Source organism: Pygocentrus nattereri, chromosome 7, assembly GCF_015220715.1.
Source record: "Pygocentrus nattereri isolate fPygNat1 chromosome 7, fPygNat1.pri, whole genome shotgun sequence".
Classification (NCBI taxonomy): domain Eukaryota; kingdom Metazoa; phylum Chordata; class Actinopteri; order Characiformes; family Serrasalmidae; genus Pygocentrus; species Pygocentrus nattereri.
The window spans coordinates 24,051,760-24,068,406 of NC_051217.1; the positions used below are offsets into that span (position 1 = coordinate 24,051,760).

The 16,647-nt window shown below is 39.8% G+C and overlaps 1 protein-coding gene across 3 annotated transcripts in view; it reads right to left on the minus strand.

The window, feature by feature from the left end:
* myo7aa (myosin VIIAa) overlaps positions 1-16,647 on the minus strand; it is a 105,548-nt gene that overhangs the window by 64,736 nt on the left and 24,165 nt on the right. For 2 of the 3 annotated variants that reach the window (XM_017704179.2, XM_037540159.1), the window contains 9 exons: positions 14,366-14,519; positions 11,989-12,065; positions 10,552-10,671; positions 10,324-10,466; positions 9,940-10,150; positions 8,804-8,939; positions 6,917-7,023; positions 5,742-5,801; positions 160-297 (listed from right to left, as the gene is read on the minus strand). In XM_017704179.2, the coding sequence (XP_017559668.1) occupies positions 160-297; positions 5,742-5,801; positions 6,917-7,023; positions 8,804-8,939; positions 9,940-10,150; positions 10,324-10,466; positions 10,552-10,671; positions 11,989-12,065; positions 14,366-14,519 (1,146 nt within the window). The remainder of the gene's footprint in view (positions 1-159; positions 298-5,741; positions 5,802-6,916; positions 7,024-8,803; positions 8,940-9,939; positions 10,151-10,323; positions 10,467-10,551; positions 10,672-11,988; positions 12,066-14,365; positions 14,520-16,647) is intronic. The other variant, XM_017704180.2, reaches the window with a different exon arrangement.

Sequence of the window (16,647 nt, forward strand, 5' to 3'; positions counted from 1 at the left end):
TTCCTGTAGAGGGTGCGTTAACTTACTTCAACTTGCAAAATCAACAAAAAATGTGATTTAAGTAGGGGCGCCCAAACTTCTGCACATGACTGTACATTCAATGCATCACATCATTAGTACTTAGTATGAAGTAAGACAGATAAGAGCAGTGGGACTCACCATGGGCTTCTTGTACTCATTTGGTTTGATGCAGCGCACGAAGAAAGGCTGACACACACTCAGCGTGCGCATCAGCAGCTCCAGAGAACGTTTGAACTGACTGCTCAGCGTTGGAGAACGCTTCCTCGTCTCTGCCCCCTGCACTCCAGGAAACACACACACACGGAAACAGAGAAAAATAGCGAGTCAGGAATGGTGGGAAACAGAGACGGAGAGGATTCCTTTAGGCCCTTCCTGTCCTCTGCCTCTATCCCTCTGTGTCTCAGCCCACTCCAAAAACTCTCTTCCTGTAACCACACTCTTTTATTCTCTCACAGGAAAGTGTTTGTCCTCAGGTCTTCTCTGACAGATTCATTATCCAGCTAAATGGACAGCATTATTTCTGTGAGCTTCAGGGGTTACAGAGAACAAAAGTGGTCCTCAGGGTCATGACTTCAGTCATGCTGTGGCCCCATGGATAGGAATTAAGAGCCATAGTACTCAAAAAATATACACTATATTGCCAAAAGTATTCATTCACCAAGTGCTCCAATCACTTCCATGGCCACAGGTGTATAAACCCAAGCCATAACAAAGTGGAAGCAACTCAGAACGGTACTTGTCTGACTGCATTGTGCCAAGTGTAAAGTTTGGTGGAGGGGGGATTATGGTGTGGGGTTGTTTTTCAGGAGTTGCGCACCAGTGCACAAAGCAGGTCCATAAAGACATGGATGAGCCAGTTTGGTGTGGAAGAACTTGACTGGCCTGCACAGAGTCCTGAGCTCAACCCGATAGAACACCTTTGGGATGAATTAGAGCGGAGACTGCGAGCCAGGCCTTCTCGTCCAACATCAGTGTCTGACCTCACAAATCACTTCTCGAAGAACAGTCAAAAATTCCTGTAACGGTCAAAAATGCGTGTAAAGGCAGATGAGCAAATACTTTTGGCAACATAGTGTGTATCATGTTTCTATTCTATCATTCCATTCTGTGAAAGGGGCTGCATTTAACTGAATCGACTCAAATGTGAGGATAATTTCTACATGAATTAGAATCATCAGTGTCCATTTTTTTCCAGTTTTTATTCTTCATCACTTGAGCACACCAGCTGCCCTTTGCACTGTGTGAGAATTTCAGGATGAATGGACTGATACAGATGCTCCAAAATATTTATAATAAACTCTACTTATAGTAATTTACATTAAAATTTATCAGTAATTAGGGTGACTCAGGTAAAGTTGTCATTTTGGAGATATGTTGATGTTTTTGTTCACGTCACATCAAGACAATTCTTCAAATACTACTTCGGATGTCAAGCTGATTAATAAAGTCAGTAGATCTCAGATTTGTGTTGTAACACCTATAAGGATGACGTCCTTTGGACAATCTTTTTTTTCAATAAGGGCAGCTCACACTTGGATTTGAGCTGTAGATGGATATAGGAGATTTTTTAGCTAATTCAAAGCTACACTTTGGGATTTGGAGACCTCTCTGGTGGAAATTAGTAACTGCACGCTATGTGCAGAAGCACACTTTCAGTGTGTCCCATTTCTGGGGCTGTGTCCTTTGAAGGCTGCATTTGAAGGCTGAATGTGTCACAGCGGCATGATTAGACTGTCCCTTTTCGATGGCTCCTTCATATGCGGCCGAGACATGTGTCCTTCTTTTCCAAGGCAACAAAGAATCCAACGAGTGGATCCTTGATGGCCAGCCAAGATATATATATATATGTGTGTGTGTGTGTGTGTGTGTATAATTTAAATATATTGTTGTTGTTTTTTTGACATAATCTGAAAATGCCTATTGTCCTTTACATTGTCTGTAAATTTCATGATGAATGGGCCAAAAGAAACGACCCAAAATGTCTTGGAAAAAATTCTGGATCCATTGACTTACATTAAAAGTGAAGCTTGTTTTTTCCTTCTCTTTAAAGTTATCTTTTTGGAGATACAGATTTTGATCTGACAACAGCGATATATAAATATAAGCATTGGGTTTAAACTGAGATGAATAGCTAACGATACAAATGTTAAAAAATAAACCAAACGATCGCATCAGTAGCTGGTGGTAAAGCATTTCTTACTCTAATAAACGAAAAAATAAACAACTACAACCAAAGTTTGTGGCTCCATCTTTAAAGAACTTTAAAAGAACTTGACGAGTGGCGTTTCGTGATGCAGCAGTGCGGGCGGGAACAGACCCCGTCCTTCAAAAGATCCAGCCCCTGAATTGGGACACACTGTTTGTATTGTGGGTTACGCTTCAGAGCCCTTCCCCAACAAGATGAATCTGAGGATTGAAAGAGAATTCAAAGAGAACTCAGTCTGAACTTGGTGAAGGAGCATCTTCAGAGGATGTGAGTGAATTATCTACTATTGTCATCATATCTTCATCCGTTAATTTTGCATCTGAGACCTAAACATCGAACCAGATCTGTTATTTTGAGCCTGTGTATGTATATATATGAATATGTAAAAATGAATGACGTAGCATGAAAAACACCCAATCAAATGCCTCTGACTTTAAAATAATTATTTCAGGCTTTACAGGGTGGCTCACAGCAGCACTGTTCACCATATTTTAGCCTGTTTTATTCTTCTCACTCAGTAATGCTACTTCTTTCAGCTTTAGCCTAAAATCTAGCATAGTGCTTCTATTAAGGCTAAAAACAATTGAGAATCATCAGAGTATGTCAATTATTTTAACAGCTGGTATTCTGCTTTATTTTGATGTCCTGTAATGACATATATTTTCTGTTTTATGTCATATTGAAAGTGTTCTTTTGTACCTGCTCAGGTTAAAAATGAATGTGTATTTTCGCTTCAAATATAAATAGAATGAAATAAAAACGTTTTATGAGGATTTTTTGGTAAAACTGTAATATTTATGTTAAACATTTGACATTATGCTGTCCAAACGTTTGGAATCACTGTTTTCAATAAAATAAAACCAAATGTTGCAGCTACACCGCTTCTAATATGATGCTATACATTCCAAATTTAGCAGAGTATCAGAATTTGCAATTGTGATCATTTCAAGGACGATTGGAGCTGTCGATCATTCCATATAACAGGGAAGGCTTGGCATTGAGGGTGAATTTATCCAAAAATTTCATATCCAGAATGTCTCAAATTGAAAAAGCATTGACACAAAATTACCATATTTGGATAAGGCTATTATTCAAGGGCCCATATCACTTTTTTTAAATAAAAGAGTTTGTAACCGTGTCAGTACCGTCCATGTATGAAAACTACACTGCAAAACAGCTCAATTTAGCCTGCAGCAGTTTAGCCCCGCCCATTCACGCTGAGGTTATAAGTGTTTCAGCCTGTGCTGTATTCTGAATGAGGCACAATACAGTGCAGAACGGAGCTCATTTACATATGTCAGTCTTAAAGGCACTATGACCAAATCACCCTGTTCTATTCTACCGTTCAAGACAAGTTGGAAAATGGTCATGTATAAATTCATGATGACTGTTTAAAGAACATAAACCCTAATAAACCTCATAAGTGGACATCTGCAGAAAAAACAGAATACAATTAAAATATACGATATGTGCCCTTTAGTAGCCTTTACTATTTTATAAAATATGCCTTACTGTGACGCCAATTTCATCACATTTCGATCTACATTATGTGAGTTATTATGGAATAACAACTAATAACATGACAAGTGATTCCAAACTTTTGAACAGTGTTGTATGCAGAATAGGATCTATGACAAAAGGCCACCGTGAAATGGATCTACAACCCCATTTCCAAAAAAAAGTCTATATTTAATTGAGAATAGTACAAAGATGACATAACAAATGTTGAAGCTGAGAAATGTAATTGTTTTTTTTTTTCTTTTTGCCCATTTTGAATTTGATGCCAACAACACATTCCAAAAAAGTTGAGATGGGGGGAAAAAAAGGCTGGTAAATGCAAAAAAAAAAAAAAAAAAAAAAAACACCTGGTGGTTGATTGGCAACAGGTCAGTAAGATAACTGGATATAAAGAGCATCTCAGAGAGGTGGAGTCTTTCAGAAGTAAAGATGAGGAGGGGTTCACCACTCTGTGAAAGACTGCACCATCAAATAGTGCACCAATTCAAGAAGAACATTTCTCATTGTAAAACAGCAAATTGCTTCTGCTTTTCATCGTCTACAGTACAGAATATCATTAAAAGACTCTGTATGTGAGGGAAAAGGCCAAAAACCAGTATTTGCTGGCTGTGATCTTTGGGCCCTCAGGCAGCACTGCATTAAAAACAGACATGATTCTGTAGTGGAAATCACTGCATGGGCTCAGAAACACTTCTGAAAACCACTGTCTGTGAAAATAGTTCATCACTGCATCCACAAACGCAAGTCAAAACTCTAAAACACAAAGAAGAAACCAAATATAAACAGGATCCAGAAATGCTGCCACCTTCTCTGGGCCTAGCTCATTTAAAATGGACTGAGAGGAAGTGGAAAAGTGTCCTGTGGGCCGATGAATCAACATCTGAAATTCTTTTAGGAAATCATGGACACTGTGTCCTCCGGGCTAAAGACCCCTCAGCTTGTTATCAGTATACAGTTCAAAAGCCAGTATTCATGACGGTTTAGGGGGGCATTAGTGCACATGGTGTGGGTGATGAGCACATCTGTGAAGGCGCCATTAATGCTGAATGATATAAACATATTTTGGCAACATCTGCTGCCGTCCAGACCACATCTTTTTCAGGGAAGGCCTTGATTATTTCAGCAAGACAATGACAAGCCACATTCTAAATGTATTACAGCAGCATTGCTCTGTACTAAAAGAGTCCAGGTCCTAAACTGACCTGCCTGCAGTCCAGACTGGTCATCACTGAGAACATTTGGCGCAATACGAAATGAAAAACACAACAAAGGAGACTCTGAAACTGTTGTGTCAAATAGAGTGGAAAAACATTTTACTTTCAGAACTACAGCAGCGTCTCCTCAGTTCCCAAACACTTACAGAGTGCTGTTAAAGAAGAGGTGATGAAACACAGCAGTAAACAGGCTCCCGTCCCAACTTTTTTGGAATGTGTTGTTGGCATCAAATTCAAAAGGGGCAAAAAACAATAAAATTTCTCAGTTTCAACATTTGATTTGTTGTCTTTGTAGTATTTTAATTTAAAAGTATGATTTAACTGATTTGCACATCACTGTATCCTATTTTTATTTACATTCAGCACAACTTTTTGGGAAGTGGGGTTGTACTTCTTTCTGAATGGAATGAGGTTTATCACTTCTGTGCTCTTTATGCTTTGCAAAAAAAGACACTCCAATGGCAAAGTATGAGCTCTCATTCAGACTGAACACAAAAACAGTTACTGTGCCACAGCATAAATAAATAAACATGTTTGCTATTTCAGCAAACTCTATCTGGTTCAGCACAGAAGTGCAAAACTGCAGGTTAAAGACAACAGGAAACAGGAGGTGATGTCACTGTTCTGGGATGGAGGCTGTTTTCACAGGTGAGGTTAGTGTTTGGTGAACGATGGGTGACACTGGTTGGGATGCTGGAAAACAATAAACTGTCCCAATGGACAAAATGACAGGAGGGCTGTGGAGTTAGAAGGACGGGCTGGAGGTTTTCTGTTCGCATTACCTTCAGAGGAGGCGTGCCCGGCTGACCGAGAGTACCACCAGGCACATAACCACACAAAAACTGAGACACGTCACAGAGACAGAGAGAAAACCCATCAGAACACCGAGAGCACCTCTAAAAAGATATTAAACATTTAAAATAACCTCCTCACTCATCGTTTAGTCAAGAAAACACCTATACATATATTTTAGCACTAGTGCTATAAATGTTATAAAACGCGCAAATAAAAAAATAGAACAAAAGTATAAATATCAATTAAACAAACTCATTAAAACTTTGGAAAAACATAAAACCTTGTATCTCCATTTTTGTCATTTTAAAGTTTTTGACATAATTTGAAAATACCTGTTACCTCTTACATTGTGTGTAAATTTCCTGATGAATGGTCCAAAAGAAACAGTGAAGAATGACCTGGAAAAATTCTGGTTCCATTGACTTACATTATAAGTAAAGTGGGTTTTTCCCTCCTCCTGTGAAGTTACCATTTTGGAGATACGAGGTTTTGTTCTGACAACAGCGATATACAGTATGTAAAAGGTTTGTATTTGAATGTTCATGTCGTGAAATATACATTCTAAGCACACATTCATAATTCAGGATTCCCACAAAGGGGCACTATTAGAGCTCAATTAACCTTTTTTTTGCATCAATAAATGCAAGGAAATCTACAGCAACCGTAACAGTTGAATAGCATATATTTATAAAAAATTAAGCAAAATCTGTTCATTATTATGTAGCCTCTTAAATGCCTTGGAACCACCAGTGGTCCTAAAACACACTTCGTCATATTCTTCATAACTTTCATATTTCATAAGCTACATTCAGAAGCTGGCCGTCGTATGAGGCTGTAATGTCTTCTCTCCATCTCTTCATCTGGTGATGTCATTTTAAACCCTTATAATAAAAGAAGCTGAGCTCAGTTTGTTTTTCTACTGAAAGTCGACCCATTTTTCCCCAAATCTGGGCTATAAACTATAAACAGACGGCGTCTCTTCAGTGATCTGCTCTGTAAACATTACTTTTATGAAATAACACAACCTGCTGTCTTTGATAGACTTGCATGCACTTAATTTCTGCAAACATGGCTTTAAAATCCATGCTGACAAAAAACTGGAAGGAGAATCAAGTTGAGTAAAAATAATAACCAGACTAACATACAGAACCGAGTACATTACCATGGCCACATCAGCCTGGAAGATCTGCTTAATGAACTTGTTCTTTGAAGAGTGGACGAGCTGAATGATGTCACCATGAAGGGTGTCTCTGTTCTTCTCTAGAAAACCTGCAGACATTATTCATCACAGAGAATCAATTTAGAGCCTCATCACTCACTTTACACCTTAAAACACTTTAAAGGGCTCATATCATGGCAAAACAACTTCTCCTGTCTTTTGTATTAAAGTAGCAGTATGTAAATATCATTAAAGTTTCAAATTCTAACAATCACTCAATCATAAAGTCTAAAAAAACAGCGCATGTTGAATTTACTGTTTTTGTGGCATCATGAAAAACCTACACGTTTACAGCATGGCCACTTAATCAGACTACGGCAGTTTAACTCGCCCATTCACAATGAAGTTATAAGGAGTGTTTCAGCCTGTAGAGCTTTTTAAATGAGAGATAGGGCAGCCAATCAGAGCAGAGATCATTTAAATACATCAACCTTAAAGGCCTTAAAGGGCTTAATTCTAACCCTGCGTTCACACCAGCAGTGGCTTTCTTCCTCTTGTCGCCCAAATCACCGGTCGCTCATGGCCTGTGGGCATTTCTGAACTCGAGTGGATGGTTGGTGGCCACGGTTTCACTGACACCAAGAACCAGTCAGATGCGTTCCCGCTAGAATTGAAAAATCCTGGTGAGAAGTCACTTGTGTGGTTGTTTTTGTTTAATCCTCACGTGTGTGCGGTCAGTTTGTGAGGAAAACGGCATATAGTCTTTGTGATTACTGTCTATTTGTGACGAAAGTACCACCGCCATTATTCCACCTGTAGTAGGAACAATTATCTTGGAACCAAAAGTGGAGCAATGGAGCATAAGGTTTCACAGTGGCAGAGATAAAGCCTGTACTGCACTGCTCAGTTAGAGCTGGTTTATGAGGAATGTGGCCACTTCCTATTCCTCCCATTATATCAAAAACTTCTAAACAGCAGATCACCCAGAATGTTTCATTTTTAACTTTAATTTTCATTTAATTTTAGAAAGTAGGAGGATGTACTTCACTAAAAAAACAAAAACATCTTACTAATATGTTTCCTTTTTTCTACAGCAAATGGGTTTCGGGCAGCAGGAGGCAGGCTTTACTGCTTCTCAATGCTGATTGGTTGGTGAGCGAAGCAGCTCATTGGCTGTTCGCAGTCACTAATGTCATGAACATTTTACATTACATTTATTTTACATTTATTTTACATTTATGGCGTTTGGCTGACGCTCTTATCCAGAGCGACTTACGATTTGATTATTTTACACAGGTAGGTCAAGGTGGTGTTAGGAGTCTTGCCCAAGGACTCTTATTGGTATAGTGCAGGGTGATTACCCAGGCGGGGACTGAACCCCAGTCTACAGCGTAGAAAGCAGAGGTGTTAACCTATAAACTCCTATAACTCGAGTTTAAAAGCTTGTGTTATTAATTCTTTTACATTAAAAATGTTTAAGCATTTATAAACTATGATTTTGAGTTTATATGCATTTGAGCATCTGAGAATTCATTTTGGACTCATTCAGGAGTGCCCTCTAGCATTTTAGAAACCCGGAATACGTTGCAGGGTGGTAATTCTCCTCAAATTCTCTGGTTAAACTCCATAAAACCGCCTCCTGTCACCGGAAATCAACAACTCTCATTAAAAATGAATGACCTCCAGCTGCTTTGTCACATCGCATTGCTGCCAGTGTGAATGCAGGGTAAGGAATAAAGGGGTTGGAAAATAGTCCTATAGAAATGATTTATGGCTGTTTTTGATAATAATACACAAGTTTAAGACATGGGCCCATTAAAACAAACCATTATGCCAGTTTCCGTTTAGGACACTGCATTGAGAACATGGACTAACTGATCTGTTCCTGACCTCGGGTCTCGTAGTAGACGATGCCAGCGAAGTGCTGGATTCCAAACTGGGTCTCGTAGGTGTTTTTCGGGGGGATGTAGTTAGTGTTGAGTTTGTGTTGGGAGTTCAGCTTGTTCAGCATGGTGGTGTCTGTGCCCTGAAGAGGACCCAAGAGAAAACAGACCAAGTGAAACTGAGAGTGAAACCAAATAAAAAAATTTCTCTCTTTCTATTTCTGTCCTGCTCTTCTTCACTGTCTCATAAATTTCTGAGAGGCGAACTGGATTGGCTTGAGAAACTAAAAGCCCTGATGCTTTTTCCTTTTACCTCTCCACTTGTTCACCCAGAATAAATCTGGCTAAGTGACTCACTAATGTATTACTGTTACATACAGCTAGGTCCATAAATATTTGGACGTCGACAAAGTTATTTAAGTTGCCTACCACAGCATACTGGTGCTGAATTAGATAATGAATAACAGGTCAAAGTGCAGCTTTCTTCTGAGGATATTTACATCCAAATCAGTTGAACAGCAGTACCAACACTACCTCCACCGTGCTCGACAGATGAAGTGGTACGCCAGTTCCTCTCCTTATACATAATCTTCTCTTTCCATCATTCTGGTACATGTCTTTTCTGTCCATAAGATTGTACAGAACTTTTTTAGATGTTTTTGTTAAACTCAAATCTGATCTTCCTGTTTTTGAGGCTTACAAAAGGTTTCATCTTGTGTATTTTACTCGTGTATTTTTCTCTTGATTGTTGACTTTGACACAGATGTGCTGACTTCCTTGAGGGCGTCCTTCATCTGACCAACTGTGTTTTTCCTCCCCAGGGAAAGAATCACTTGTTTTCCTCCAAGGCTTTTTCTTGTGATCTTCTGGGCCTTTCACTGTTGCTGAGCTCACCAGTGCCTTCCTTTTTTAAAGTCGATGATTTGGCCACTACTAATGTCTCACACTGTCTTCTAATGGGTTTGGTTTCAATTTTCAGCCTAACAATGACTTGCTTCACTGGCACTGCTCTTTATATTGAGAGATGAATACAATAATATAAAAAACAATAATTTTATGGACATCCAAATATTTTTGGGCCTCACTGTATTATCACTGTTCTTGTTGCAACAACAACAAGCTCTTTCTCTCTCTCTCTCTGACCTTGGGGAACTTGCTCTCCTCGTCGATGAGGGAGATGATGTTCATGGGTTTGATGGCGATCATGTCCAGGGCATCCTGGTTGTCGGTGAACTCGATGTGCTGCCAGCTGATGTTCTCCAGGTTATACTCCTCCTGCTCCAGCTTGAAGACATGGCGAACAAAGAACTGCTGCAGGTTCTCATTAGCGAAGTTTATACACAGCTGCTCAAAGCTAGACCGAAGGGAAATAACAATAATGTCAAGAAAAATGTTTAAAGCTATGATAAATGTTATTTACGGGGATTGAAAAGATCTAATACGATATCACTGCTTGGGCCAGCTTGGTCGCTAAAGTCTGGTTACTGAATTTTGTCACTGAGCACTTTGGATAAAGACGATAATGACCTGTTGACCGTAAAGTTCTCAAAACCGAAGATGTCCAGCAGGCCGATGGACCTGCGGACTGCTTTGAGATCATGGGATGGAGGTTTGTAGATGGCTGCATTAATCTTTTCAACAATCCACACAAACAGGCGTCCATATATTCCCTATGACAGAGGAAAAAATGATTAGTCATATTATCAGAACAAACATAGGCTGTATGTTTCCATTATACTGCATTCATAGTTTTACCTTTACAAAGGCGTCTCGAACATCCAAGGCCTGCTCCATACTCAGAGGAGTGGACACTGTCTCCCCTCGTGTGATTATGGTGCGACTGGTCAGGCAGTTCATCAGGTCCTTAGAGTCGACCTGTTTGTAGAAACAACAATAAAACAATTTCTGAAACATTTACTTTTGTAGAACTGGTTTTTGGGTAACGTTCCTTCCAATATGATACAATATGCATTACAATAAGAACAGAATAATAATAATAATAATAATAATAATAATCAATTAATTTAAATTAATTTTTCAATACCTCAGTGAAACCTTACAGGCTATAACAATAATGCATATACAACATAAAAGAAAAGAGCCCAGAAGGTATAGTCATAGAGCGAAAGTTTAGATATTTAGATACAATTTAGATATTGTAGATTTACATCCTGTTAAAAGAAACTAGGTTTGAGTTAAGTATCAACAAAAGTATGTCATCCATAATTTTTTTGTCTCTGAAAGACAATATCTAAGAGAAAACCCAGAAAAGTAGCTGTAGCCAAGGTAGATATATAGAGCTGCCAAGCATCTGTGTAACAATGTAAATCGATTCTACAATGCATCCCAATAGGAGAACATAAATGGTAAAAAAGAAGGGGACCCACAACTGACCCCTGGGGAACACCACGAGATTGATCTATTTGTGGGCACTTTACATCAAACTGCCTTTTTGATTTGCTCATCCTGCCTGACAGATTTCTGGACATTAGCTAATTTCTACAGCTTTCTCCGTCATCATGGAATCATATACAGTTTATTCTAGACACATCAAACGTCTTAATTTTTACAGCTTCTTCTTGTTTATTATATTACAAATGTATACATGATTCTAATATGTTAGTCCTATGCAACTTTACAAAGCAGAAAAATTTAATGTTAATTGTGTCCACAATGGATAGATGTCCATAAACAGAGCTGTAGCTAATTCCATAATGCCTAGAAAGCAGCAGAACATCAGGAATAAAGATGCCTGGAAATAGATAATTACAGTATATCATTTACCATTTGCATTTCTCATTAATCCAATGCTTGAAATCCTGAATAAAACAAATTAAGTGTGCCTTCACTACTCTGTCACTAGGTGGCACTCTGCCCTCTCTCTCAGTCCTGATATCCTGCAGTAGAGTCTCTCCTTTCTCTCTTGTGTAGGACGTCGCTGACCTGTTGCTCACCTGAAGGGCTAGTCAGCTTATATAACCTTCTTAATCCTGATTCTACTCTTACAACAACTGCCTGACAAACGCCATATATCACTCGCACACAGACACAGTCACTGTAACGGAATTTAGTTTATTATTCCAACAAATATGGTGCCTAACTTGAATATTATAATGATTATTGATTCCAGGGTATATATACAGGATTGAACCAAAATTCTGAATCTGCTAGAACCCATTTTGATCATGTTACCTCCAACAACTTTGCAGCAGTGGTCAGATCAGCGCAGCGCACCACCTCACAGGCATCCAGGTTATCATATGTGCGGGCTGAGGAGTAAAAAAAAAAAATCAGCTAATATTCACTGGATTTATTATAATATACACTATCACAAACATGTGTCTTGTAGCTCCACTTTGCTGGTTTCAATTAGAGACTGCAGCCCATCTGCAGATGTTCAATTGGTGTTAATATCCTCTGATCATTCATCAGTGGTCAGTTTCTGACCTCAAAACCACTCTTGGCTGGAGATTTCTGGGGGGTGGACCACTCTCAATCTGGCAGTGGACTACATTCTGTAACTGTACATCTTTATAATAGACCTATAAGGTAGGTGGAGCTCATGAAGTGGAAGCTGTGTACATAAAATGGACAGTGAGTGCACATACAGTAGTCAGAGACCACCTTTCATTTATTTTATTTCTGGTCAAAACAGCCATTAAGTTATTTGTTTTTCAACAACAGGAAAAAAATCTGTAAACATGTTTTAACAGGAAATTACACAGAAAAAAACGACTAAATACATCAAACATTTCAGTATTTAGTGTGTCTACACTTTTGCCTAGCACAGCTTGGCCTTAGTAACCACCTGGTATTCCATAACAACGGCCTAGCAACAGCTTAGCAACCACCTAGGATTTCATAGCAACGGCCCAGCAACTGCTTAGTAACCACCTGGGATTTTATAGCAATGGCCTAGCAACACCTTAGCAATCACCTAGGATTTCACAGCAATGGCCTAGCAACACCTTAGCAACCACCTAGGATTTCACAGCAATGGCCTAGCAACACCTTAGCAATCACCTAGGATTTCACAGCAATGGCCTAGCAACACCTTAGCAACCACCTAGGATTTCACAGCAATGGCCTAGCAACACCTTAGCAACCACCTAGGATTTCACAGCAATGGCCTAGCAACACCTTAGCAACCACCTAGGATTTCACAGCAATGGCCTAGCAACACCTTAGCAACCACCTAGGATTTCACAGCAATGGCCTAGCAACACCTTAGCAATCACCTAGGATTTCACAGCAATGGCCTAGCAACACCTAAGCAATCACCTAGGATTTCACAGCAATGGCCTAGCAACACCTTAGCAACCAACTAGGATTTCATATCAATGTCCTAGCAACACCTTAGCAACCACCTAGGATTTCACATCAATGGCCTAGAAACACCTTAGCAATCACATAGGATTTCACAGCAATGGCCTAGCAACACCTTAGCAACCACCTAGGATTTCATATCAATGGCCTAGCAACACCTTAGCAACCACCTTGGATTTCACATCAATGGCCTAGCAACACCTTAGCAACCACCTAGGATTTCACATCAATGGCCTAGCAACACCTTAGCAACCACCTAGGATTTCACACCAATGGCCTAGCAATGTCTTAACATAATGCAAATAAATTGCACCTATTTCCCAGTGCATTTGTACATTTTATGGCGTAGTCTAGCCATATGCACTGCCACATCTCATGTATATATTGTACCATATTCTGCATATAGTGCATTACCACACATGTGGTCTTACAGTGTATTATTCTGCACACACTGTGCTACACTGTACATTCATAATGCAGTGTTATTGCTGCCATATATCTCATTCCTTGCTGCCAGTCACCTGTATTGTGTGGTGCCGCTTCCTTATTTACTGTTACTTGTTGATCGGCGTACTTGTCTAGTGTTAAATGTCCTTCTTGTATGTGCAGTACCACCCCCTCTACTGCCCCCTGTGTCCTTCTATTTATAACGTCATTGTATCATCATAGACCAGTCTTATATCTTTTCATTAATATCGAAAACCAATAACTTAATGGTCGTTTGGACTGGAAATGAACAGTACTGACTTCTGCACTCTATAGAGGAAAGGGGAAAGGTCAGATACCCAGGACTGTATCTCTCTTTGTACAGCCGAATAAGTTACCATACTGGTGAATAAATCTGGCTACCACATCAGTGTCACTGCAGCATTGAGAATGACCCATAGTATTTCTGTGGTCAGAAACTGACCATTGACGAGGGGCAGCTGACGAGTGCAGCAGCAGACGGGCTACAGTCTGTAACTGTACACTTACATAGTGGTCACCAACCCTGGTACTGGAGATCTACCCTCCTGCAGAGTCTCATTCCAACCACCATCTGCCACACCTGCTCCAGCTAATGAATCCTTTTCAGAAGGTGGGGCAGCATGTTAGATGGAGGCTGGAACTGAGCTCTGCAGTTCAGGAGAACAGTTAGTGACCACTGACCTTATAAAGGTAAGTGGAGCTCCTAAAGTGGACAGTGAGCGGAAGCACAAGAGAGGAGTTTGTACAGTCATGACGGCTACTGTCTGTATCTGACCTTCGTAGTTGAAGTTGCCCATGTGCAGAATAGATGCCAGCAACTTGGAGATCTCCCAGTTCTCTGTGTCTGTGAACATGAGCACCTTCATGGCTGAGCGGATGTTAGAGTACTCCTTCTGGTCATCACGTCCATCACACACCGTGCAGTTTCCCTGAATCGATGTCAGACAGAAGATAGACGATAAATGTCATAAAAAGGGAGCTAAACTATCCCTAAGGTGGCTACTTGTTTTGATGGATTACTCATTTTTCTTTTTATCCATCTATATGTCTTGAATTTTGCAGTTGTAATATAATATAAATAAATATGTTATAATGATAATAATATGTTGAATAATAATTTATTGTATAAATAGTACATGATATTAAGCATATAACATAATTACATAAACAGGCACATTAATAGATAAGCAGATTCATAGGAAAAAAATTAAATAGGTAATCCCCCCCCCCCCCCCCCCCCCCAAAATTACTTGGAATAAAATCTCATTACGTTAACTTATTGCTTCTCCTGTAAAATGACATTTTTTTGAGATATGCGGTTTTGTTTAGACAACAACAATATACATAATAATCCATAAATGTAAACATAATAGTATTTTATAATAATACAGTATTTTTTTTAATGTATAGATGTTTATATATCATTGCTGCTAAACACGCCAACTGTACTTTACACTGTGAAAATTTCATGATGAGTGGACCAAAAGAAATTGATGTTGCTTGGAATTAATACATTGCATATATACACACACACACACACACACACACACACACACATACATACATATACATATACATATATATACACACTATGTACACACACTATATTGCCAAAGGAATTAGCTCATTTGCCTTCACACGTATATGAACTTGAGTGACATCCCATTCTTAATTCATAGGGTTTAATATGATGCCACCCTCTGCAGCTATAACAGCTTCAACTCTTCTGGGAAGGCTTTCCACAAGGGAAATTATGAGAATTTCTGACCATTCTTCCACGGAGAAGTGTGATTGGTTACTTCAGAAAAGCACGTCTTCACTGCTCTAGAGTCCAGTACTGGCGCTTTACACCACTGCATTCCACACTTTGCATTGCGCTTTATGACGGTCACTTTAAACACCTTAGACCACGCGCATGTGCACTACAATGTTAATACTCGGAGAGAAAGAGAGTGGAGATCCCAATAGGTATACACTCATGGTGGATAGCTCTAGGAAGCAGCCTGTATGTTCTGCCTATTGCTGTTGTTCTGGATTGTGATGAGTGGAGCGTGGGTGCTCCCCAGCCCAATAAATGGTCTCCATTACACTGCACCTGCTGACTCCTGCGTGTTCCCTTTGGAGGACCGGGCAAGTACCTGTCCACCTATTAGCATCTCTCTACCCGGGAGCGTTCGCCCCACCAGCCTCCATCACAGCTTGGTGATGTAAGGCTTGGATGCAGCTGCTCGGCCATGGAAACCCATTCCATGAAGCTCTCTATGCTGTTCTTGTAATCTTAGCTGATCGGAAGGCCACATGAAGTTTGGAGGTCTGTAGTGATTGACCCTGCAGAAAGTCGGCGACCTCTGCGCACTATGCGCCTCAGCATCCGCTGACCCCGCTCTGTCATTTTACGTGGCCGACCACTTTGTGACTGAGTTGCTGTCGTTCCCAATCGCTTCCACTTTGTTATAATCCCACTGACAGTTGACTGTGGAATATTTAGTAGTGAGGAAATTTCATGACTGGACTTGTTACACAGGTGGCGTCTGATCACGGTACCACACTAGAATTCACTGAGCTCCTGAGAGCGACTCATTCTTTCAATGTTTGCAGAAGCAGTCTGCAGGCCTAGGGGCTTGGTTTTATACACCTGTGGCCATGGATATGATTGGAACACCTGGTTTCAGTGATTTGGATGGGTGAGTGAAGACTTATATAAATATATTATGGAAATATAGTGTATTTTCCACAAATGGTTCAGCCACACTCAGTGTATGAAATTTACACACACATATATATATATATATATATATATATATGTATATATATATGCTCACCTGCCACTATATTAGGTACACCTTGCTAGTAAAAGGTTTGGCCCCCTTTGGCCTTCAGAACTGCCTCACTTCTTTGTGGCATACTTTCAACAAGGTTGATTTTGGTCCATATTGACATAGCATCACGCAGTTGCTGCAGATTTGTCGGCTGCACATCTATGATGTGAATCTCCCGTTCCACCACATCCCAAAGGTGCTCTATTGAATTGAGATCTGGTGACTTTGGAGGCCACTG